Source organism: Physeter macrocephalus, chromosome 17 (genome assembly GCF_002837175.3).
Source record: "Physeter macrocephalus isolate SW-GA chromosome 17, ASM283717v5, whole genome shotgun sequence".
In the NCBI taxonomy this organism is placed as follows: domain Eukaryota; kingdom Metazoa; phylum Chordata; class Mammalia; order Artiodactyla; family Physeteridae; genus Physeter; species Physeter macrocephalus.
The window spans coordinates 5,192,905-5,218,669 of record NC_041230.1 but is presented as its reverse complement, the minus strand read 5'-3'; the positions used below and the strand labels follow the sequence as shown (position 1 = coordinate 5,218,669).

Genomic DNA, 25,765 nt, shown 5'->3' with positions numbered 1-25,765 from the left:
TGGGCCTGCGCGTCCGGAGCCTGTGCTCCGCAGCGGGAGAGGCCGCAGTCCGGGAAGATCCCACATGCTGCGAAGCAACTAAGCCCATGCACCACAACTACTGAGCCTGTGCTCTAGAACCCACGAGCCACAACTATTGAGCCCACGTACCACAACTACTGAGTCCCGTGTGCCTAGAGCCTGTTCTCTACAACACGAGAAGCCACCACAATGAGAAGCCCGAGCACCGCAATGAAGAGTAGCTGCCACTCGCCACAACTAGAGAAAGCCTGTGCGCAGCAACGAAGACCCAATGCAGAGAAAAATAAATAATAAAAAATAAATAAATTTAAAACAAATTGAGGTCCAGAGCTCTCAAGTGGCTGAACTAGGAAGGAGTAGATCCCAAAATTTCCCTTTAAAAACAATTAATTGATTCACTGCAGAAATAAGAAGACAAATGTTTAACAATATTAGGAAAATAATTTTCTTGGAGCAGAAATCATAGAAGAACCTAGAGACACCGGTGTCACTGCTGATGAGCACAAAGGGGCTGAAAGCTCGGAAATCCGGACCTAGTAGCACAGATGTTTCCATCAGCTACTGGCCTTGATTTACAATTACAGTAACACAAAGACTCAAAATGGAAGAGAGACAGTAAAAAGAGATGAAGAAACTCACCAGGATAAGGATGGTGCATGTGGCTCTGGCCACGTGGGTAGGTCTGGGGTAAAGTCTGTTGCTGTGGATGTATTGGGCTCGCTGCTTGTATTTGTGCAGGACAAATATCATGCACCCTCTAGTCCAGATCTTGAAGCCCAAATAACATCCAGGGCATAAAATATGAATGCATATAATAAGCCAAGATTTCTGTCTGACGTGGCTGAGAAACAGTATGTAAAAATTTTTTTCACACATTTGTGCTGTTTCCAGGACCAATCACATTCATAGGAATATAGACATTTACCAACAGCTGAAGGAACCAGAAAAGGAAAGTAAAGAAGCCAATGCGTTTGGGGGGATTGAATTCTGAAGTCTATCTACGAAGAGGTTCTGGGGCAAAACTTAATGGCCAGGAAGCCACTCAGAAGGCAGGTAGTGCCAGGAGAAACCCCTGTGGCCACTCTGTAAATACAAGACAAATGTACACCCAAGATCATAGAGGAAGTGTTTCAATCCAAAAGCTGTCATTGTCTGTGGGATCCCTCTGGAGCAAAGAGCCAAGCTGTTGGGGAGGCTAATAAAATAGTCTTGTTCAGGCTTCAGAGACAACAACAGGCTTTTGACTAAACAAAGACTCTGAAAGAGCTACACATCAAGCTGCTAGACTACATGCAGGTCAGCAGAAACGGTGCTAGTCAGTCTTGGGATCCAACGGATAAAGAAGGGAGTAAGTCACAAAGCTTCCTGGGACTTGGGAATCTGGCCAGTTCCCGGAATTCAGCTAACATTCTGAGACTTAAAACTAAAGTATCAAAACATTTGCGATAATAGTCAGAGCTGCACACTTGCACGCAAGCTGATGAGTATCAGCTTGCGGCTTGGCGTTAAAAGTAGGACTCCTAAAAAAAAAAAAAAAAAAGTAGGACTCCTTTGGGCAGCACTCTGAAGTCCCACCCGTGGGGTGGACTCACTGCCCGGGACCTTCCCAACTGGGACTCCAGATTGCTGTTCAAGGGAATTCCTAGCTGCCACTTGGATCTGGAAGTAGGTGTCGGCCCAATTCGGTGATGTATGTTCTGTTATATACTCTGTTAATATTATTCCTCTCCCTCTAATGATTGTATATTGAAATTTATATACTCTGTTCATATTCTTATTCCTTTCCCTCTAATGACTGTATATTGAAGTTACGTTATATCACTTTCTGTTAAAGATTTGATTGAAGCTGTTTATTCGTGTGAGACAAGTGGTTATTTTGCCAGCGAATCCAACGAACCTTAAAACCGAAAGCAGGCTTTTGGCAAAACAGTTGTTGGCCAAGATCAGTTGGTTGACAGTCTGATCAGTGGGTCTCAACTTATAACTGGTGAGCAAGGTGAAGTTATGAAGACAAAGGCAGGAGGAGTTTTCTAGGACCTCAGCTCCAGTGTGAGTGAGGAACATAATCCCTATTTCCAAGTTGGCATGCCCATCACTTTCATATCTAGGAGATATTGATTTTAATTTGAGACAAAGAAATGGTAGAAAGATAAACATAAATGTATTACCTACTTCTACTCAGCTGTATCTTCTGCTTAGCTGTATCAGATAAATGGGCACTGAGTAATCTGGAGAAAGTAAATCTTGCCTAATATACAGGTGCTTCTAAGCTCAGCCAGTTATTCAATTGTTTTTTTTTTTCAATTGTTTTTGATAGTTATATTTTTTCCAAAAGACAGAAAAATCTATCTTGGGTTAGGAATCCACCAATATTGATAATTTTGTAAAGTCTATATTAAGAAAATTGTGCGTTGCACACGAAACTGCTCTGTTTTCAGTGAAACCTCTGGGTAGCCTCTGTACATCAGATCAAACCATTTTCAGTGATAGATAAAAATGCGGAAATACAAAGTGAAATATGATCTAAAGGTTAGCACATTCACTAGCTGGGGCCAGGATAAGTAGGTATGCATTGAGTGATTAGGCCTTATGATTAAGAGGGAAGGTCAGGGAATTCCCTGGCGGTCCAGTGGTTAGGACTCCACCCTTTCCCTGCTGTGGGCCTGGGTTTGATCCCTGGTTGGGGAACTAAGATCCCAAAAGCCACACAGTGAGGCCAAAATAAATAAATAAATAAAATAACAATAGTAAGGGAAGTTCATTCACGTGAATAGGGTGTAGGTGAATCAGACTGGTGGAGCAAGGAATGTACAAAGAGCAAGAGAACAGCTATCGTGGGTGGCCTGATCATCAGTTTTTGTCACTGAGTTGGGCACAATCACGGACTATGCAGTCAGAGGAGCCTTTTCTAGGGGGACGAGAAGCAGTGCTCTCCCTCTTTCCGAGCAGGCCTGTCCAAAATCTCCTCTCCATATTCCCAGTCAGCGTTCTGTCTGACTTTTTTCTGGTCCCTGAACAAAGCCCACAAAATCACTTTAACTCTTCAGGCTGCGTGCATTTCAGGAGCAATAGGATAATGTTTAGGTTTTGTTCCTGTACCAGTGGGTTTAAACGTGGGTTGGTTTAAAGGATTCTGAGATAATGTCCAAACACTTCATTGATAAGTAGCATTAAGGACTCTTAAATGCTCTTAACACTCCCCGCCCCCATGGGTCCCCCGCCCCCTTAATAAGGCTGGAGCCCCTCCCCAGCCCTAGAGGTCATTTCCCAGTGCTCCTCCGGGTGCTTCTTGGCTTTTTCCCAGGTGCTTCCCGGTGTGGGGCTTCCTTCCTTGAGACTTTTGCACTACATTACCCAGAAGAATTTGTGCTAAGGGGCAGCGACTTAAATCCATTGAAAATCGGGCAAGGGGGAATTTCCGGGAGGGCGAACCTCCTGGAGAGGGACTTCTGGTTCCTTCGTGGCTGCCATTTTAGTTACAGTGAAGTCTCTGTAGATGGTCAGAGCCTTCTGTGTGCGGTGTTGGGAGCGAGGTGACAAGCTAAGAGGTGCAAGAGGAGGCTCTGTGCGCACTGAACCGGGGCGGTTTTGAGGGTCGGGGACAGACCCGTGCAGTGTCCGTGCAGAGTGGGACCCGGTCAGTTGACTGTCGCCACTCTTTTCCGTCCAGAAGTTCCGATGGCGGCGCCTGCGCTGAGGGACCCGGCTCAGGTAAACGCTGCGTGTTCCGGGTTCTTCCTGGCCTGTTTCCCCACCCAGATACGAACGGCCCGCATGAGAGGCGGCTGTTCACGTCGCTTTATCCCAGGCCCCGGGTCTAGGACAGAGAGGCCTCCAGGGGTCTTTTCCCTTTTTCTGTCTGCGTGAGACTTGGAGATGCAACTGAAGCAGGAACATTCCGGGAACCTGGAGTCCATCTTGTTTCTGCAAGGAAGAAAGTTTGAGGCCAGGCTGCATCTGGAGTGGTAGATGAGAGGTTGTACCTTTCTTCTCCGAGAAGAAAGCCCTCCGAGAAGGGCTCCGAGAGCCCTCTGAACGGTGGAGAGTTTTGAGCACAGGAAGGACACCATCTGAATTAGGCCTTTAAAAATACTCCAGAGCCTGTTCAGTGGAATTACAGACTGTAGAGGGTGATGAGATCATTGAGGCAGAGGGAAGTTGTGACTTTTCCAAGGTCACAACTGGTAAGAGGTAGCACCGGGGACCGAGGCACGGAGGAGAGGTTTGCCAGTCAGCCCGAGGTTACCTGGCTCTGGTACCCGACAGAGGGCCAGTTGTGAGAAGGACAGAGATTCCCTTGGGGAAAAGAGAAAGGCAGAGCCTAGCTCAGAGCATAGGGGTGGGTGTGAGGGCCTTACCCAGCATGCATACAAGTGCAGGAGCCTCTGGAACACCGCCATGGTCTCTTTCCTCCATAGTTTGCCTTTTCTTACATGTTCCCAGGCTGCAGAAGCACTTGGAGCAAGTGGAGGTTGTCCCAGTCCCTCGCTTGTTCTCACCCCTCACGCACACATTCTCTGTATTTGAGGTGTATTGGGGCTCTTCACCTGCCATTCTCCCAGCTCTTTGGTTTGGGGACCCTGGAGAACCCCATGCTCAGGTTCCTGAGTGCAGGCCGGGTTTTATGGAGGGGGTTCCCATTTCCCAACACCAGTGGAAGGAGGTGTGGAAGGTTACTCATGAATCCAATACCAGTATGTGGAAGTGCTGTGAGGTGAGGCTGAGCTGGTTTAGGTAAGTGCAGGTCTCCTTTTTTCTGGTGGAAATAAACAGGGAAGGGCAAGAGTTAGACTTGAAATGACTGCCTGCGTATTCTGGAGGAAAAGGGAGGTGCAGATCAAAGGAAGATGGTTTTCTTCCCCAGGTCTCAGGAAGCTTCATCTGATTGGGTAGTAGGGGAAATGTGTGGGAAGATGTATTGTGGGTTTTCAGGAGTGAGACTGTTCATGGTTTTATTTGTCCCTGTTTACCAGGGCAGTGTGACCTTTGAGGATGTTGCCGTGTACTTCTCCTGGGAGGAATGGTGTCTTCTTGATGAGGTTCAGATACACCTGTACCTTGATGTCATGCTGGGGAACTTTGCACTTGTATGCATGCTGGGTAAGGCCCTCACACCCACCCCTATCCTCTGAGCTAGGCTCTGCCTTTCTTCTCTTCCTCAAGGGCAGCTCTGTCCTTCTCACATCTGGAACACAGGCACTGCTTTCTTCTTCAGTTGCTTGGTTATGTGCTGTGGTTACTATGGCTAGGCAGAGTGTATCCCTATTCCTTAGTGCTGGGACACCTGTAGCTCCAAAGTTTTGCAGGTGAGGATTTAGGTTCAGTAGTCTTGCACTCAGTCTGATAGATCCCTCCTTGCTCGCCCTCTGCCCAGGCGATTGTCAAAATCCATGGTACCCAAGTTTTGCTCCATTCCTGTTCATGATATTTTTTTGTGCCTGACTTCGCAACAGACTGTTGTCACTGACATGGTCGTTACTAAAACAGACCATGAGCTGTTTCTGTAAGACCTTTTTCCAAGGTTCCAATTTCTGTTTATCAACACTGGCATCTGTTAAGCATGCTGGTCAGCAATGAATGAAATTCCTGTTGCTCCACACCCTTATCAGCATTTGGTGTTGTAAATGTTTGGATTTTGGCCCATCTTATAGGTATGTAATAGTGTGTACTTTTCAGTTTAATTTGCATTTCCTTGCATCTTTGTATATGCTAAATTGTTATCTGTATATCTTTTTTTTTTTGGCTACGTTGGGTCGTTGCTGCACGTGGGCTTTTTCCAGTTGCAGCGAACGGGGTCTACTCTTTATTGTGGTGTGCGGGCTTCTCATTGCAGTGGCTTCTCTTGTTGCAGAGCACGGACTCTAGGCACGCGGGCTTCAGTAGTTGTGGCACATGGGCTTCAGTAGTTGTGGCTTGCAGGCTTCTTATAGGTATGTAATAGTGTGTACTTTTCAGTTTAATTTGCATTTCCTTGCATCTTTGTATATGCTAAATTGTTATCTGTATATCTTTTTTTTTTGGCTACGTTGGGTCTTCGTTGCTGCACGTGGGCTTTTTCCAGTTGCAGCGAACGGGGTCTACTCTTTATTGTGGTGTGCGGGCTTCTCATTGCAGTGGCTTCTCTTGTTGCAGAGCACGGACTCTAGGCACGCGGGCTTCAGTAGTTGTGGCACATGGGCTTCAGTAGTTGTGGCTTGCAGGCTCTAGAGCACAGTATCAGTAGTTGTGGCACACGGGCTTAGTTGCTCCGCGGCATGAGGGATTTTCACGGACCAGGGCTCGAACCTGTGTCCCTGAATTGGCAGGCGGATTCTTAACCACTGCGCCACCAGGGATATATCTTCTTTTAATGAGGTGTTTGTTAAGGTGTTTTGCTCATCTGGTATTTGGGTTTTTGTTTTCTTACTAAGTTTTAAGAGTTTTTTGTATTTAGTATTTAGGTCTGTGGTCCATTTTGAATTAATTTTTTGTGAAGGTTTGTGTCTAGAATTCATTTCTTGTCATGTGATGTTCGGTTGTTCCAGTACTATTTATTCAAAAGACTTAACTTTTCTCCATTGTATTGTGCTTGCTCATCTGTCAAAGGTCAGTTGAGTGTATTTCTATGGGTCTGTTTCTTGGTTCTCAATACTGTTCATTGAACAGTTTCTCTGTCTTTTCAACAATATCACACTGGCTTGATTACTTTAGATACTAAGTCTTAAAGTTGAGTAGTGTCAGTCTGCCACCTTTGTTCTTCTTCAGTTTTGTGTTGGTATTCTGGGACTTTTGCCTTTTTGTATAAATTTTGAGCATCAAAGTATTTATGTCCACAAAATAACTTGCTGGTATTTTGATTTGGGTTGCATTGAATCTATAGATGAAGTTGGGAAGAACAGACATCTTGATGATACTGGGTTTTCCTGTTTATGAACGTGAAATATCTTTCCATTTATTTAGTTCTTTGATTTCTTTATTAGAGTGTTTGATTGTTTGTTTTTTGGCTGCACTGCGAGGCCTGAGGGATTTTAGTTCCCCTACTAGGGATCGAACTCAGGCCCATGGTAGTGAAAGCATGGAGTCCTAACCAGTGGACCGCCATGGAATTCATTATTTCTCTATCTAAGTTTTATAGTTTCTCTCATTTATATCTTGTACATGTTTTGGTAGATCTGTAACTCAATATTTCTTTTGCTCTCTTTTTTTTTTGAGTGGGTGCTAATTTACATGGTATTGTGTTTTTAATTTCAAATTCACTTGTTCACTGATGGTATATAGGATGTAATTGACTTTTGTATATTAAGCTTATGTCCTGAAAGCTTGCTATAATTGCTTCTTAGTTCCAGGAAGTTTTTTTTCCTCTATTTTTTGGGGGTCTCAGGAAGCTTCATCTGATTGGGTAGTAGGGGAAATGTGTGGGAAGATGTATTGTGGGTTTTCAGGAGTGAGACTGTTCATGGTTTTATTTGTCCCTGTTTACCAGGGCAGTGTGACCTTTGAGGATGTTGCCGTGTACTTCTCCTGGGAGGAATGGTGTCTTCTTGATGAGGTTCAGATACACCTGTACCTTGATGTCATGCTGGAGAACTTTGCACTTGTATGCATGCTGGGTAAGGCCCTCACACCCACCCCTATCCTCTGAGCTAGGCTCTGCCTTTCTTCTCTTCCTCAAGGGCAGTTCTGTCCTTCTCACATCTGGAACACAGGCACTGCTTTCTTCTTCAGTTGCTTGGTTATGTGCTGTGGTTACTATGGCTAGGCAGAGTGTATCCCTATTCCTTAGTGCTGGGACACCTGTAGCTCCAAAGTTTTGCAGGTGAGGATTTAGGTTCAGTAGTCTTGCACTCAGTCTGATAGATCCCTCCTTGCTCGCCCTCTGCCCAGGCGATTGTCAAAATCCATGGTACCCAAGTTTTGCTCCATTCCTGTTCATGATATTTTTTTGTGCCTGACTTCGCAACAGACTGTTGTCACTGACATGGTCGTTACTAAAACAGACCATGAGCTGTTTCTGTAAGACCTTTTTCCAAGGTTCCAATTTCTGTTTATCAACACTGGCATCTGTTAAGCATGCTGGTCAGCAATGAATGAAATTCCTGTTGCTCCACACCCTTATCAGCATTTGGTGTTGTAAATGTTTGGATTTTGGCCCATCTTATAGGTATGTAATAGTGTGTACTTTTCAGTTTAATTTGCATTTCCTTGCATCTTTGTATATGCTAAATTGTTATCTGTATATCTTTTTTTTTTTGGCTACGTTGGGTCGTTGCTGCACGTGGGGTTTTTCCAGTTGCAGCGAACGGGGTCTACTCTTTATTGTGGTGTGCGGGCTTCTCATTGCAGTGGCTTCTCTTGTTGCAGAGCACGGACTCTAGGCACGCGGGCTTCAGTAGTTGTGGCACATGGGCTTCAGTAGTTGTGGCTTGCAGGCTCTAGAGCACAGTATCAGTAGTTGTGGCACACGGGCTTAGTTGCTCCGCGGCATGAGGGATTTTCACGGACCAGGGCTCGAACCTGTGTCCCTGAATTGGCAGGCGGATTCTTAACCACTGCGCCACCAGGGATATATCTTCTTTTAATGAGGTGTTTGTTAAGGTGTTTTGCTCATCTGGTATTTGGGTTTTTGTTTTCTTACTAAGTTTTAAGAGTTTTTTGTATTTAGTATTTAGGTCTGTGGTCCATTTTGAATTAATTTTTTGTGAAGGTTTGTGTCTAGAATTCATTTCTTGTCATGTGATGTTCGGTTGTTCCAGTACTATTTATTCAAAAGACTTAACTTTTCTCCATTGTATTGTGCTTGCTCATCTGTCAAAGGTCAGTTGAGTGTATTTCTATGGGTCTGTTTCTTGGTTCTCAATACTGTTCATTGAACAGTTTCTCTGTCTTTTCAACAATATCACACTGGCTTGATTACTTTAGATACTAAGTCTTAAAGTTGAGTAGTGTCAGTCTGCCACCTTTGTTCTTCTTCAGTTTTGTGTTGGTATTCTGGGACTTTTGCCTTTTTGTATAAATTTTGAGCATCAAAGTATTTATGTCCACAAAATAACTTGCTGGTATTTTGATTTGGGTTGCATTGAATCTATAGATGAAGTTGGGAAGAACAGACATCTTGATGATACTGGGTTTTCCTGTTTATGAACGTGAAATATCTTTCCATTTATTTAGTTCTTTGATTTCTTTATTAGAGTGTTTGATTGTTTGTTTTTTGGCTGCACTGCGAGGCCTGAGGGATTTTAGTTCCCCTACTAGGGATCGAACTCAGGCCCATGGTAGTGAAAGCATGGAGTCCTAACCAGTGGACCGCCATGGAATTCATTATTTCTCTATCTAAGTTTTATAGTTTCTCTCATTTATATCTTGTACATGTTTTGGTAGATCTGTAACTCAATATTTCTTTTGCTCTCTTTTTTTTTTGAGTGGGTGCTAATTTACATGGTATTGTGTTTTTAATTTCAAATTCACTTGTTCACTGATGGTATATAGGATGTAATTGACTTTTGTATATTAAGCTTATGTCCTGAAAGCTTGCTATAATTGCTTCTTAGTTCCAGGAAGTTTTTTTTCCTCTATTTTTTGGGTGTTTTACATAGCTGGTCATGTCATATGAGTATGAAGACAGTTTTATTCCTTCCTTCCTGATCAGTATGCCATTTATATAACCTCATCTCCTTGCCTTTGTTTTGACTTCCACTATAAAGTTGAAACGGAGCTGTAAAAGGGAACATCCTTGCCTTCTCCATCTTAGTGGGAGAGTTCTAGTTTTTCTCTAGTAAGTATGATAGTAGCTATAGGGTTTTATTTAGTTTATCAAGTTGAAGGTTTTTTTTTTCAATTTTTTAGGCTATATCATATGGAGATTTTTTAACATGAGTGGCTGTTGGATTTTGTCAGATCCTTTTTCTGCATCTATTGATGAGATCATGAGTTGGTTTTTGACCTGTTGATGACATGGATTATATTGATTCTTTAATGTTAAATCAGCATTGTATAATGTGGATCATTCTCAGTTGGTCATGGTGTATAATTCTTCCTTCCTTCCCTCCCTCCCTCCCTCCTTTCCTGCATTGGATCTTCGTTGCTGCGCACAGGCTTTCTCTAGTTGCAGCGAGTGGGGGGCTCCTCTTCATTGTGGCGCGTGGGCTTCTCATTGCAATGGCTTCTCTTATTGTGGAGCACGGGCTCTAGGCGCGTGGGCTTCAGTAGATGTGGCATGCGGGCTCAGTAGTTGTGGCTTTCAGGCTCAGTCATTGTGGCTCACGGGCTTAGTTGCTCTGTGGCATGTGGGATCTTCCCAGACCAGGGCTCGAACCCGTGTCCCCTGCATTGGCAGGCGGATTCTTAACCAGTGCGCCACCAGGGAAGCCCTACTTTTTCACTTTGATATTAGTAATTTGTGTCCTCTCTTGTTTTTGTGACTAGGCTGACTAGCATGTTTTTGATTTTATTGGGCATTTTAAAGAACCAGCTTTTTTTTGACTTTGTTGATTTTTCTCTACTGATTTTAAAAATTATTTCTTTTCTTCTTCCTTTGTATTTCATTTTCCCCTAGTTTCCTAAGATAGAGGCACAGATGACTGATTTTAGGTTTTGCATCTTATCTAATATATGCATTCAGTGCTACCGATTGCCATATAAACACTGCTTTCACTGCATCAGCATTTTTTTTTTAAGTTTATTTTTGGGTGCATTGGGTCTTCGTTGCTGTGTGTGGGCTTTGTCTAGTTGCAGTGAGTGGGGGCTACTCTTCAATGCGGTGCACAGGCTTCTTATTATGGTGGCTTCTCTTATTGCAGAGCATGGGCTCTAGGCGTGCAGACTTCAGTAAGTGTGGTGTGTGGGCTCTAGAGCGCAGGCTTAGTAGTTGTGGCACAAGGGCTCCGTTGCTCCACGGCATGTGGGATGTTCCCAGACCAGGGCTTGAACCCGTGTCCCCTGCATTGGCAGGCAGATTCTTAACTGCGCCACCAGGGAAGTCCCCATCTGCATGTTTTGACAAGTGCTGTGTTTGTTTCTTTCAAAATACTTAAAAATTTATCTTAATATTTCTTCTTTGACCTGTGTTTTATTTGGAAATGTATTGTTTAATTTATCAGTGTTGTGCAATTTTACAGCTATCCTTTTGTTACTGGTTGCCGGTGTAATTCCACTTTGTTCTGAGAACTGACCTTGTATGTTTTCTATTCTTTTAAATTTGTTAAGATGTGTTTTCTGGCCCAAGATGTAGTCCATCTTGTGAATGTTCTGTGTCAGTTTGAGAAGAATATTCTGCTGTTTTTGAGTGGAGTAGCCTAGTAATCGATGGTTGGCTGTTAACATCCAGTTGACTGATGATGGTGATCCTCAGTTTACCAGCATCCTTATGGATATTTTCTTTTCTGGATCTGTTCATTCCTTATAGAGATGTGTTGAATGAAGTCTCCAAGTGTTATAGCAGATTCATCTATTTTTTACTTGTAGGTCTGTTTTGCCTCGTATTTTGACATTGTGTTGTTAGACACAGACATGTTAAGGATTGTTGTGTATTCTGGAGTATTGACTCCTTTTGTGTCATTCTCATTATCCCTGATGACTTTGCTTATGCAAAATCTGCTGTGATATCAGTATAGTTACTACCACTTTTCCTTTTTTTCTTTTGATTTGTGTTGACCTCTTTTTCTGTATTGACATACTTTTAATTTATATGCATCTTTTTTTTAAGCATCTTTTTAAAAATTTTTAAAATTTTGGTTCTGCTGGGTCTTAGTCGAGGCTCGCAGGCTCCTTTAGTTGTGGGATATGTGCTCCTTAGTTGTGGCACGTGTGCTCCTTAATTATGGCTGGTGGGGTCCTTAGTTGCAGCTGATCGGCTCCTTAGTTGCAGCTCGCAGGCTCCTTAGTTGTGGTGTGCGAACTCTTAGTTGCAGCATGCATGTAGGATCTAGTTCCCAGAGCAGGGATCAAACCCGCATCCCCTGCATTAGAAGGTGGATTCTTAACCACTGCACCACCAGGGAGCTTCCTCTGTGTGCATCTTTGTATTTAAAGTGGGTTTCTCGGAGACAACATATAATTCAGTCTTGTTTTTTGATCCACTCTGATAATCTCTCTTTTAATTGGTGCATTGAGATTATCGATGTTTAATACATTGATGCAGTTGGATAAACAGCTAACATATTTGTTACCATTTTCTTTTCATTGCCCTTGTTCTTTGTTCCTAGTTTAGTCTTCCACCCTTCTTTTTGTGGTTTTAATGAAGCATTTTCAATGACCCTTTTTCTCTCCTTTGTTAGCATATCATCTATACTTGTTCTTTTTCATTTTTTATGTAGTCGCGATAGTTTCCAGTATGTATTTACAACTAATTCAAGCCCACATTCAAATGACACTATGTGGTTTTGTGGGTAGTTTAAAAAGCTCATAATTTTAAAAAATCCTAATTTTCCATCTTCTCCATTGTATTATTGTTGTCTTTTGTTTTAATTTTACATAAACTTATGTATATGGGTATGTTTAAAAATACCTGATGGGGCCTCCCTGGTGGCGCAGTGGTTGAGAGTCCGCCTGCCGATTCAGGGGACACGGGTTCGTGCCCCGGTCCGGGAGGATCCCACGTGCCGCGGAGCGGCTGGGCCCGTGAGCCGTGGCCGCTGAGCCTGCGCGTCCGGAGCCTGTGCTCCTCAACGGGAGAGGCCACAACAGTGAGAGGCCCGCGTACCACAAAAAAAAAAAAAAAAAAAAATACCTGATGGAGTACACTGTTGCTATTGTTGTTTTGTACAAACTGTTAGATCTAAATAGACAGTTTTCGGAAGAAGATATGCAAATGGTGACTTTCTACATGAAAAGGTGCTCAGTATCACTAATGGTCAGGGAAATGCAAATTAATACCACAATGAGATACCACTTCACACCTGTTATAATGTCTGTTATGAAAAAGACAATAAATAAGTATAGGAGAAGATGTGAAGAAAAGGGACCCTGTGTGCACTGTTGGTGGGAATGTACATTATTTCTGCCACATGGAAAAGAGTAGAGAATCCTTACAGAATTAAGAAAGGAACTACCATCTGGTCCAGCAGTTCCATCTCTGTGTATTTATCTAGGGGAGTGAAATCATCCTCTCAAAAGATATGTGTACTCCATGTTTATTGCTGCATTATTTACAATATCCAAGACATGGAAACAATCTAAGTGTCCGTTGATGGATGAGTGGATAACAAACACATCATATATATGGAATACTATTCAGTTTTGTTCAGCCATTAAAAAGAGAAGGAAATTTTGCCATTTACGGAAACATGATTGGATTTTATGGGCATTATGCTAAGTGAAATAAGTCAGAGAGAGAAATCCTGTTGTCCCTATGTTTCCACAGAGGATTGGTGCCAGGATCCCCTGCATATACTGAAATCTGGGGATGTTTAAGTCCCATAGTCAGACCTGTGATTCTGAAGTTTCCCGTTGTTTTAAAAATATTAATTAATTAATTTTATTTATTTTGGCTGTGTTGGGTCTTCGTTGCTGTATGTGGGCTTTCTTTAGTTGCAACGAGCGGGGGCTACTCTTCGTTGTGGTGCGCGGGTTTCTCATTGCAGTGGCTTCTCTTGTTGCAGAGCACGGGCTCTGGGCGCACAGGCTTCAGTAGTTGTGGCACGCAGGCTTCAGCATTTGTGGCTCACGGGCTCTAGAGTGCAGGCTCAGTAGTTGTGTCACACGGGCTTAGTTGCTCCACAACATGTGGGATCTTCCCAGCCCAGGGCTCAAACCCATGTCCCCTGCATTGGCAGGTGGATTCTTAACCACTGCACCACCAGGGGAGCCCAAGTTTCCCATTTTTGGATTCATCCAACTAAAGATCATGTAGTGCTGTGTATTTATTGGAAAATATCCCTGTGTAAATGGACCCAAGCAATTCTAACCCATGTTATTCAAGGTTTAACTGTACTACATGATTATACTTACATGGGAAATCTTTGAAAAAACAGCAACAACAACACCAAACTCAGATGCAGACAACAGATTAGTGATTGCCAGAATGCGGGAAGGTGCGTAGATGACGTGGGTAAAGGGTTTCAGAAGTTACAGACTTCTAGTTATAAGATGATTAAGTCCTGGGGATGTAATTCACAGCATAGTGACTTTAGTTAACAAAACTGTATTGTATATTTAGAAGTTTTTAAGAAAGTAGATTTTAAAAGTTTTCGTCAGAAGAAAGAAAATTGTTAAGACGTAATTCAACTGAACTTCTGTGGTAGTCATTTCAGTGTGTACATATGTAGAATCATGTTGTACAGCTTAAAGATATACGATGTTCCCTAACAATTATGTGTCAGTAAAATATTTTTTATTTTGATGCTCTTCCTTTCTCTATGAAACCCAAATTTCTGATCTATATCATTTACCATCTCTCTCTCTCTCTCTTTTTTTTTTTGGCCATGCTGTGCCACATATGGCATCTCAGTTCCTCGACCAGGGATCAAACCCATGCCCCCTGCAGTGGAAGCATGCATGGTAACCACTGGACTGCCAGGGAAGTCCCTTCATCTCTCTGAAGAACTTCTTTTAATATATTCCCACAATTTTTCTGTATGTAAGAAAGTGTTTATTTCACCATCACTGTTGAAGGGTAATTTTTGCTGGATACCAAATTCTGGGTTGCTGAAGGTCACCTCCCACACCCACCCCGAGCACTTTAAATGTTTCACTTCATTCTCTTGTCTGCATGAGTTCTGAGGAGAATTCAACTGTAAATGTTTTTGTTGCTTCTCTGTGGGTAAGGTGTTTATTCCTATGGCTTCTTTCAGGAGTTTTTTGTGCATTTGAATGTGATATTCCTAGGTGTAGTTTTTTCGCATTAAACCTACCTGATGTTCTCTGAGCTTCCTGGATCTGTGCTTTGGTGTCTGATAGTAATTTGGTGGAAATTCTCCATCATTATTGCCTCAAATATTTTTTCTGTTCCTTTGTCTCTTTCTCCTTTTGATGTTTCCATATGTGTATGTTAAACCTTTTGTAGTTGTCCCACCAATATTGGAGTTTTTTTTTTTTTTTGTCTTGTCCTTTTTTCTTTTCAGTTTTGGAAGTTTTTTCTAAGAGAACATCAAGCTCAGATTCTTTCCTCACCTATGTCCAGTTTATAAATAAGCCTGTCCCAGTCATTTTTCATTTCTGTTATGCTGTTCTCGATCTGTAGCATTTCTTGATTCTTTGTTAGATTTCCCATCTCTTTGCTTACATTGCCCTTCTGCTCTGGTATGCTGTTTGCTTTATCCATTCGCAGACATTAATTAGCATATTAATCATAATTGTTTTATATTCCCAGCATGATCATCCCAACATTCCTGTGATATCTGATTCTGGTTTTGAAGTTTCGTCTGTTCAAACTTCGTTTTGTGGGACACTGCAAATCTTCAGTAGACTCCATAGTTGCAAAAGAGTTACATCAGTTAGATTGTTCCCGTTTAGGTGGGGAGATGGATTCTTAACAGTCTGTACTCTATCCACTGTGCATCCTTCCCCACTCTGGCTCCACTGGACTTTTTTTTTGTGGTATTTAAATATCGTTCCTTGGTCTATTGTGTACTGAGTTACTCTGGACTCATGTTGGCCACTTACCTGTCCCTGCTCTTTTAGGGCTTGTATCATTTCTGTCCCATGTAGTTTTTCAGCTGGGGATGGAGACTCCTTGGTGGTTTCATGGGATGTACATGACTCTAGTTTCAGTATAAAGAGCTTACAGATAGCCTGGTAAGATGAATGGCTGCTGGGAGAGGGCTTGTTATAAGGTCTATGTTGAGAAGTAATACCTGGAATGTATCTTATTTGACTAGTGTTTTAGGGCCATTGTCAGTGGCCCCCAGTTACTTCTCTTGTCCTTTCTCCGTTCTTGACATTCTGCTAACTTGTCCTTTTTACTACTTCCCTTTTTTTTGATCATGCCCCACGGCCTGTGGGATCCTAGTTTCCCAACCAGGGGTTGAACCCACACTCCCTGCATTGGAAGCATGGAGTCTTAACCACTGGACCACCAGGGAATTCCCTACTTCCCATTTTTATTCTGACTCCAGCCTGAGATAATTTCCCTACCACCTCTCTAACCCATTTATCTCATGTGGTCTTCACATTGTTTTCCCCTTAGTACTTACTGGTATTGTTTATGTTCTCAACCATGTATATATCCTTTAATATTTCTTGAACACCAGCTACCAGTTGCAGTCAGATTTTCTGGGACTTGGAAATACACTTCTGCATAGTATGATAGGTCACCAGTAGGTGTGGTCCTGGTAAAAGCCATTGACAGAGGAGTGAATTGTAGAACTCGCCTTTTGCCTTGGGCCACATCCAGTCCCTGTGTCCTGTACTTGGTGAGAGCACCTTCTTTCCCAATTTGAACCCAACTCCATTTCCTGAACACAGTCCTGTGGACTGCTCCCTTCATGTGTCAGATAACACAGTTGTGATAGTGTCACTCACACCCAATAGCGTGAACAAGAACTTCACCATCACTTCTTTATTTTCAGGTTCTTGGCACCGGGTCGAGGATGAAGAGACACCTTCTGAACAGAGCGTATCTCCAGAAGGAGTGTCACAGATCAGGACTCCCAGCGCAGGTTCATCTCCTGAGAAGGCCCAGCCATGTAAGATGTGCGTCCCAGTCTTGAGAGACATTTTGCACTTGGCTGAAGAGCAAGGAACAAATAGGGGGCAGAAAGCATACACATGTGGGGCATGTGGGAAACAGTTCTATTTCACTGCAAACCTTCAAGAGCACCAGAAGCAGCACATTAGAGAGAAACCCTTCAGCTGTGATATGGGGAGACCCGCATTTTTCAAAAGCTGCACAATCCATGCAACAGGGAATCTCTCTACCTACATGGAGATTGGGAACAACTACATGGCCAAAATTGGACTTCAGAAACAGGTCACTAATACCAGGAAGAAACTGAACAACAGTAAGGAGTGTGAAGCTGTTTTTGACAGTGGAAAAGGTCATCACAGCTGGGGAGAAGGCAACAAATTCTCCAGCCACACAGAAATACTTGTTCAGTCTGAGAGAGTCCTCACTTGTGAAAGGTTTTGTGAATGCAGCAACTGTGGGAGAGCCTGCACCCAAAGAAGTAACCATAGTCAGCACCAGAAAGTTCACACTGGAGAAAGGCCTTATGAATGCAGCCAGTGTGGAAAATTTTTTACCCACAAATCTAGTTTCCTTACACATCAGAGAGTTCACAGTGGGGAAAGGCCTTATGAGTGCAGTGAATGTGGAAAATCTTTTACGACTAGGTCTGGCCTCTATTATCATAGGAGAGTTCACACTGGAGAAAGGCCTTATGAGTGCAGTGAATGTGGGAAATCTTTTAGTAATAGGTCGATCCTTTGTAATCATCAGAGAGTTCACAGTGGAGAAAAGCCTTTTGAGTGCAGTGAATGTGGGAGATTCTTTAGCCGAAACGGACACCTCAGTGCCCATAAGAAAGTTCATACTGGAGAAAAGCCTTATGAATGCAATAAATGTGGAAAATCTTTTACTGCTAAGACGAGCCTTCGTTACCATCAGAGAGTTCATAGTGGAGAAAAGCCTTATGAGTGTAGTCAATGTGGGAAATCTTTTACTACTAGCTCTGGTTTCTATTATCATCAGAGAGTTCACAGTGGAGAAAGGCCTTATGAGTGCAGTGAATGTGGGAAATCTTTTACTACTAGTTCTGGTCTCTATTATCATCAGAGAGTTCACAGTGGAGAAAGGCCTTATGAGTGCAATGAATGTGGGAAGTGTTTTACTGGTAGCTCGAGCCTTCATCGTCATCAGAGAGTTCACAGTGGAGAAAGGCCTTATGAGTGCAGTGCATGTGGGAAATGTTTTAGTATTATATCTGATCTTTATGTTCATCAGAGAATTCACACAGGAGAAAGGCCTTATAAGTGCAACGAATGTGGGAAATGTTTTACTGATAGGTCAAGCCTTCGTCGTCATCAGAGAGTTCACACTGGAGAAAGGCCTTATGAGTGCACTGAATGTGGGAAATCCTTTAGCCGAAGACAGCTCCTCCATATCCATAGGAAAATCCACACTGGAGAAAAGCCTTGTGAGTGCAAGGAATGTGATAAATCTTATTGAAAGGTGCCACTTCATTAAACATCAGTTCACACTGTTAAAAGGGCCTTATGAATATAGCGAATATAGATGGGACTAATGTTCAAGGAGTTTGAGATTGTAACAGGGTGGGAAGAACCCATGCAGTTACTGTGCAGCAAATGTACCCTTTCTTGGGACAAACTGCGGCACAGAGAGAATGTATCATCTGTTGTGAACAGCGATCTGGATTCAATGCCAGGTTGCCTGGTTCAGAACATGGGGAGTCTGGTCACTTCAGTCCTCTTCCCCCCGCTTCCCCCATTGAGGACTCAAAGACACGTTGTCCATCTGGACACTTTTGCCCCCCAACCCAGGAGCCCTGCTGATAACCATAGTCCCATGCTGATGGATAGGGCTGTCTTTCTCTGGGAAACATTGATGGCTTTCTTGGAAATGACTCCATTCATCTACCCAACCAAACCAGTGCTCATAGTGTTTTTATTCCCATTTGTAAAGGAAGGCATGTGCAGCCCAGAGACGTTGAGGGAATTCCACAAGGAGTGGAATTCCTGCCAGGCCTTTGATGAGAGTGCTTCCTCTGCACTGCATCCTTCCAGTGGCCTCTCTTCTGCTTCCAGCAGGGACTCCATTTGCTTTGTCCCAACGATGAACTACCAACACCTGCTGTGTTCTTCTCTACGTGGGCCTCCAGCTTCATTTTTCCCAGTGTACATTGCCTTCCTGCAAACACCCTCCCTGTTGGGACGTTCTTACAGTGACAGCAGCACCAAGCCAGGCACTGTGGAGAGGATCGTTGGAGTCACCCAGATGTGACACTGGCTCCACTGCCATATGCAGTGATTAATTTGCAAGGTCCTTACCTTCTTTTTCATAAACTCACTTCAGGATGTCCCTGTTTCCCCATTATGCAGTTGACCCGCTCACTGTTCTGGGTAATGTGAAGGACACTGAAGGACTAGGAATGTCCACTGTGGCCCTCACATGGCCTGGTCCCCAAGGCTTTTCCTCCTAATCCCTTTTACCATCCCCTTACTGCTCCTCCCCCGCCCCCCCCAAAATGTAAGTCACCAAATAATGATTTTTAATCAGCAAGAACTCCTGCCCCCCTTTTGCGACCTACATCTGACCAACCTAGCTTAAAAGCTAAGACTGGGGCTTCCCTGGTGGCGCAGTGGTTGAGGGTCCGCCTGCCGATGCAGGGGACGTGGGTTCGTGCTCCAGTCTGGGAAGATCCCACATGCCACGGAGCGGCTGGGCCCGTGAGACATGGCCGCTGAGCCTGTGCATCCGGAGCCTGTGCTCCATAACGGGAGGGGCCACAACAGTGAGAGGCCTGCGTACCGGGAAAAAAAAAAAAAAGACTGAATGCAGGCTGACCCCTCTGATGAAGACTGTAAAATCGCAGTATAAAATCAGTATGATTTTAATTGCTTTTTTCTCATGGTTCTTTTTTTGGGGTGGGGGTGGGGGTTCTGTGCCCCATAACGGGAGGGGCCACAACAGTGAGAGGCCTGCGTACCGGGAAAAAAAAAAAAAAGACTGAATGCAGGCTGACCCCTCTGATGAAGACTGTAAAATCGCAGTATAAAATCAGTATGATTTTAATTGCTTTTTTCTCATGGTTCTTTTTTTGGGGTGGGGGTGGGGGTTCATTTTGTGGCATGTGGGATTTTAGTTCCCCAACCAGGGATTGAACCCGAGCGCCCTGCAGTGGAAGCGCAGAGCCATAACTAGTGGACTGCCAGGGGATTCCCTCTCTCAGGATTCTTGAGTTTTTTTTGTTTTTTGTTTTTTTTTTAAACGTGTCTATTTTTTACCTGCATGTCTTGTTTTGATAAATTTCTATTTCTGTCTTTTACCTGCTTTTATTTTGTGAGTTCTTATCTATTTTCTCTTTCCTTGACAAGTAGATCAGGGAAACAACAGAGGTTATCTGTGAGATTTCACACGTTTACCCAATGTGAGTGACTTCTTTTCTGCATGGAACTGTAATTTGGCATAGTGAAAGAATATGTTCTCAATTTTCTTAATTTTGGTCTTATGCATAATGTAATGGCCACATACATTATATATGTTAAAGATAAATCTGCACTATTAACATAATACTACCACAGGTTTTTTTCCTTTTTTAAATTCCCAGTCCCCCCCCCTTTTTTTTTTCCCTCACACCACACAGCTTGTGGGACCTCAGTTCCCCAATCAGACATCAAACCCAGGCCCCAGCACTGAAAGCCCAGAATCCTAACCACTAGGCTACCGGGGAACTCCCATATCCTACCTCAGTCTTAAGTCCAGATATTCAGTAACACAGTAAATGAAATTCTGGTTTGTAGTCTTTGCCAATTTCCCTGGTGTAAATATTCCCAGCATATCAAATGTCAAATTACCAACATAAAATGTCACTGAATATGGAGTTGGGAAGCATTGCCAGGAGCCCACCATTGTATTCTTTTTCTACCTTACAGGTACAGTAGCCACAAATAATTTTAAGAATGTCGCTAATAAACCATAGTAGAATGATTATAAAGTGACATATTTGCATATTTGTTTTAAAAATCACTTAATGTATATACGTATGGTTGAATGAAAATAAATTACATGTATCTTAAATGTACATTCTAACACTGTGATACTCGTGTAAAGCCCTGAAACTAGTTTCCTCCTGTCATTTTTAATTCATCCTCAAAATTAAAAATATTGATGCAAGAGCATATTCTACTTTTGAAATAACTTTTTCCAAATGTATATATAAATGGAATGACTATGTAGGAAACTTCCTGTATCTTACATCATTTACTGTATTTTTGCAGATTTTTTGTGTTTGTGTATCATGATTTACTTAGTGGTTTTTACAGTTTATAATCCCAGGTATCATGTCTTTGAATACATAAATTTCTTTTTTTTTTAAATTCATTTTATTTATTTTTGACTGTGTTGGGTCTTTGTTGCTGCGCACAGGCTTTCTCTAGTTGCAGCAAGTGGAGGCTACTTTTCTTTGCGGTGCATGGGCTTCTCATTGCGGTGGCTTCTCTTGTTGTGGAGCACAGGCTCTAGGCGCATGGGCTTCAGTAGTTGCAGCACTTGTCATGTGGGATCTTCCCAGACCAGGGATCGAACCCATGTCCCCTGCATTGGCAGGCAGATTCTCAACCACTGTACCACCACGGAAGCCGCTGAATACATAATTTCTTAAAATGTGTTTCTAAAATAAAAGAGCCCTTTCATAACTCCAGTAACTTTATTACACACGAAAATATTCTAAATATCAGTGTATATCAGCACAACTGGGGACACTGTGACAGATTTTGATTGCTAACACACTTCGATGCATCCTGGACCTACAAACTTGTGTACCACAGCACAAAGGATTTATGACAGAAGTGAGAACCTGTTTGGGAAATAAAGTGGGAGGTGCTGACCCAGCACAGCAGGTGTGACTACAAAACTCACAAATGCTCCAGCGAGATTTTGGGGCAGGTGTGATAGGGATGCCCAACATTCTGGTGTGTGGGCCGCACATAATCTCCCAGTCCTCCTGGATAATGTGTGATGAGGTGAGTGCAGACTGGTTTGGAAAGAACAACTCCCACATCACTACAAGTATGATGCACTGATGGTTTTCAGACCAGGGACTGGGTAACCACCTTGTTACAACCTGGAGATTCACACCTGTGAGCAGCTTTGTCAAGCAAGCAGAAGGACTTGGGGTGGGGTTTTAGAGGATTTATGGGAGGTGTCAGCCTGCATTCAGCACATAGCATTTAGACTTAGGTTTGTCAAGCATGAGTCCCGAGATGTGGGCACGTTCTTGGTGATTAGCAATCATTATTTGGTCACATATTTTTCTGGTGGGTAGGAGGAGCAGTTAGGCAGTGGGTCCTAAAGTTAGGAGGAAGAGACTTGGGGACTGGGAGAGGGCTACAGTGGACATTCCTAGTCCTTCAGGGTCCCTCACAGTGCTCGGAATAGTAACTGGGAGAATTTGGACACAGGCACATCATGAAGCAGGTTCATGAAGATGGACATGACCTTGGACACAAATCACTGCATGTGGTGGTGGAGGCCTGTGTCACATCTGAGGTGAAACCGAAGACCTGTGTGTGTTGCTGGGTGGTGCTGCTGTCCCTGTGAAGAACTTCCTAAGAGGGAGGCTGTTTGCAGAGAGGTGGTGTGCACTGGGGATAGTGGAGCTGGAGGCCCTGATGGAGATGCAGACGTCAGGTGTGTGTAGTTCATGATTGGGACACAGCAGATGGAGTGCCTGCTGGCAGGGCCCAAAGAGATGCCACTGGACAGGTGCAGCGTAGAGGAATCACTCTCATCAAAGGCCTGAGAGCTGTGTACCTTTGTGAAAGTCCCTCCACCTCTCTAAGTTGCAGACTTCTTTCACAAACTGGAGTAATAATAATTACTAGGTAGCACTAGGCAGATTGGGTAGATAAATGAGGTCATTCACAGGAAAGCCATCAATGTTGGTTCCCAGTAAAATATACTCTTGTCCCTCAGCATGGGGTGTAGGGTATGAGCAGGGCTCTTGGGTGGAGGGTCACAGGGTATCAGGATGGGCCAGGTGTTCTTTAAAGGAGTCCCCAAAGACTGAAATATTGAGTTCAACATTAAGTAAAGACAGCTGAGGATTTATAGCCAAGAAGTAGAGTGAAGGAGTCAGTGGATGGAAAATTACCAACAGAAAACAGGGTAACGGGTGTTCTTGCTAAACCAATTTATTAAGAATCTCGCTATTCAGATCAGATATCAAGGGTAGGAAATGGGTGTTTGATCAGATATCAATGGGGGAGTTATTCTTACAAAACTGGCTTTTCAGGTTTCTTGATAAAACTGGGCTAAGCAGGCTTGTCCTCCAAACAATATAGGTTCATTTCTCATTTGGTTGTTTTTGTTCATTATGGACCAGCTGAGAGGAAATCAAGGTGGCAGTATAGGAGGGCTTAGGGCTCACGTTCCCCCACGCATCAAAAATACATTTACTTTGGGGGTTTCTCTGCTTGCGCAGTGGTTGAGAGTCCGCAGGGGACACGGGTTCGTGCCCTGGTCCGGGAGGATCCCACATGCCGCAGAGCGGCTGGGCCCATGAGCCATGGCCGCTGAGCCTGCGTGTCCGGGCCTGTGCTCGTTCCCCCACGAACACATCAAAAATACATTTACTTTGGGGGTTTCCCTGCTGGCGCAGTGGTTGAGAGTCCGCAGGGGACACGGGTTCGTGCCCTGGTCCGGGAGGATCCCACATGCCGCAGAGCGGCTGGGCCCATGAGCCATGGCCGCTGAGCCTGCGTGTCCGGGCCTGTGCTCTGCAATGGGAGAGGCCACAGCAGTGAGAGGCCCGCATACCGCAAAAATAAACAAAAAAACAAAAAAAAACCATTTACTTTGGAACAATCCTCACTGAAAACTTGCAGGACTCCTGTACAACCAAGGCTGTAAGAAACATATACTTGTAATTGGGCAGGAAGGGAAGAAAAGCAATGTGGTCAGGAGATGTGGGACTCAGAGAGGAAGGGCAATCACTCGGGCAGTGAGCTCACTCCCCGGGGAGTGAGTGGCTTGAAGTACAGACTAGGTGTTCCAGTCCTCGTGTCTATGTTGTGGAGACAAGCCTCCTTGATGGGGTGGAGGACCACTGGGACAGATAGAAAGGCTGGAGGAACCTGGACTTTGCTTGGGAGGAGTGAGCAAGCAAATGCCTCTTCCTGCGGCCAGGCAGAGAGAGGTCTGCATTAGCAGGTTTTTGCAGGTTTCTGGTGACCAGGATCTTAGCACACCCAAGTCAGAGTGGAGCAAATGCTCTGGCCTCACTAACTCCATGCCAGAGCATAGGACTGCATGTGTGGCCGCCAAGACCTGGGAAAAGAGTCGACCTTTGGAAGCAGAGACAACCTGGTCCCAGTGCAGAGTCAGAGTGGGGCTTTGGTAGCCATTCTTCGCACTTACTCCCCAGGTATATCAGAAGCAGCCCAGTCTTCTGATGGCAGCTGGTTGGCCACAGCTCACCCACCCCACCATACACGCACAGAAACCACAGGGGCCCGCCTCCTCCCTATGGAGTGGTGCCACAACACAGCGGGAGTGACAGAGAGTGGAGATACTGATCAGCTGTGAGAGAGCAAGAGGTCTTGTTTCCAATGAAGGTCAGAGAGGCCTCTAGCAGCTGTTGAGTTCACCATGATCACCTCACCATGGCCCCCAGTCCAGTGCACCCTGTCCAAGCCAAGAAAATGCTCCAGACCACTGCATGCCACAGTGCAGTACTGGATCTGAGGCAGCCACAACTGGGGAAAAGACCCTAGGCTGCATCTGAGCATAGCCACAGAGACCTACACAGGCAGCATACCAGACCCCTGTATGCATGAAAACCCCACTTGCTTCAGCACTCCCTTCCTGTGGCTAAAGTCCCAGTGTGGGGAGAGGGAAGGACACACACTTAATGGGAACAGAGACAGCCCCAGCCTAACCCTCATGGCTTCTGTTCCTGCAGCTTGGGATCAGGTCTCACACCTGGTGCTGGCTGTAGTCCCTCAATCTCCAGTCTCAGCCCTTACTGTGGTGATAGCTGCCATCATGCTCTGAGGAAAGACGTGACTTGCACCCACATCAAATCCAGCCCTCCCACCAAAAGCAATGGATATACCCACTCTGCATAGTCATAGTCCCTCAAAAGGACACCCCTTCAAGACCCCAAAGGGAAACTGTATCACCTAAGTTTATAGAGGTAGAGAAAGTTAAATAAAATGTAAATTGCCAATGAAATACTCTCAATTGAGAGAAAGAGAAAACCCCTGAAAGAATAAACAATGAAACAGAAATAACTGTTACAATGTAAATAATTCAAAACATTGGTAATAAAAATATTAACTGAACTAGGAAAAATAATTGACCTAAACACTGGACATTTTAACAGAGAACTAGAAAACAAAAGGAGACCCAATGAAAAATAAATACTTCGGGCTTCCCTGGTGGCGCAGTGGTTGAGAGTCCGCCTGCCGATGCAGGGGACACGGGTTTGTGCTCTGGTCTGGGAAGATCCCACATGCTGCGGAGCGGCTGGGCCCGTGAGCCATGGCTGCTGAGCCTGCGCGTCCGGAGCCTGTGCTCCGCAACGGGAGAGGCCACAACAGTGAGAGGCCCGCGTACCACAAAAAAAAAAAAAAAAGAGATGTCAATGCATATTTCCCACAGTTCTAGGGGAAAAAAGCACTCCCATAGGCCAGTTTAGCCAGCAGTTATTGAACTGGTAAGATAACTACTGGCAGTTTTAGCTTATCCAGAAAATAATTTTATTTTTCTTTGAAATTTTAGTCAGTATATTCTTTATGTTTTCATCCTGGAAACTAAAAAACACAAAAAAACAAGGGAGTTCTCTGGTGGCCTAGTGGTTAGTATTCTGGGCTTTCACTGCTGTGGCCCAGGATCAATCCCTGGTTGGGGAACTGAGACCCAACAAGCTGTGTGGCGTGGCCAAAAAAAAAAAAGTTCAATGGCTCAAATAAAAAGCACTCTAGCAGGAATGAACAGCAGAGGAAGAGATACAAAGAATGCATAAATGGTCTGGAAGATAGAATAATGGAAATCACAGAATCAGGAAAGCAGACAGAAAAACTACTTTTTTTTAAATGAAAGGAATGTACAAGATCTCTAGGATAATGTTGTGTTCCAATATTCGAATTATAG

The 25,765-nt window shown here is 43.9% G+C and overlaps 1 protein-coding gene across 2 annotated transcripts in view; it reads left to right on the top strand.

Moving 5' to 3' along the window:
* LOC102976511 (zinc finger protein OZF) overlaps positions 1 to 25,765 on the top strand; it is a 74,463-nt gene that overhangs the window by 32,052 nt on the left and 16,646 nt on the right. The window contains exons 2-3 of one of the 2 annotated variants that reach the window (XM_055078962.1): positions 16,503 to 18,014; positions 21,949 to 21,955. In XM_055078962.1, coding sequence (XP_054934937.1) covers positions 16,503 to 18,014; positions 21,949 to 21,955 — 1,519 coding nt within the window. Of the gene's footprint in view, positions 1 to 7,512; positions 7,611 to 16,502; positions 18,166 to 21,948; positions 21,956 to 25,765 lie in introns of those variants that run through there. The other variant, XM_028477601.2, reaches the window with a different exon arrangement.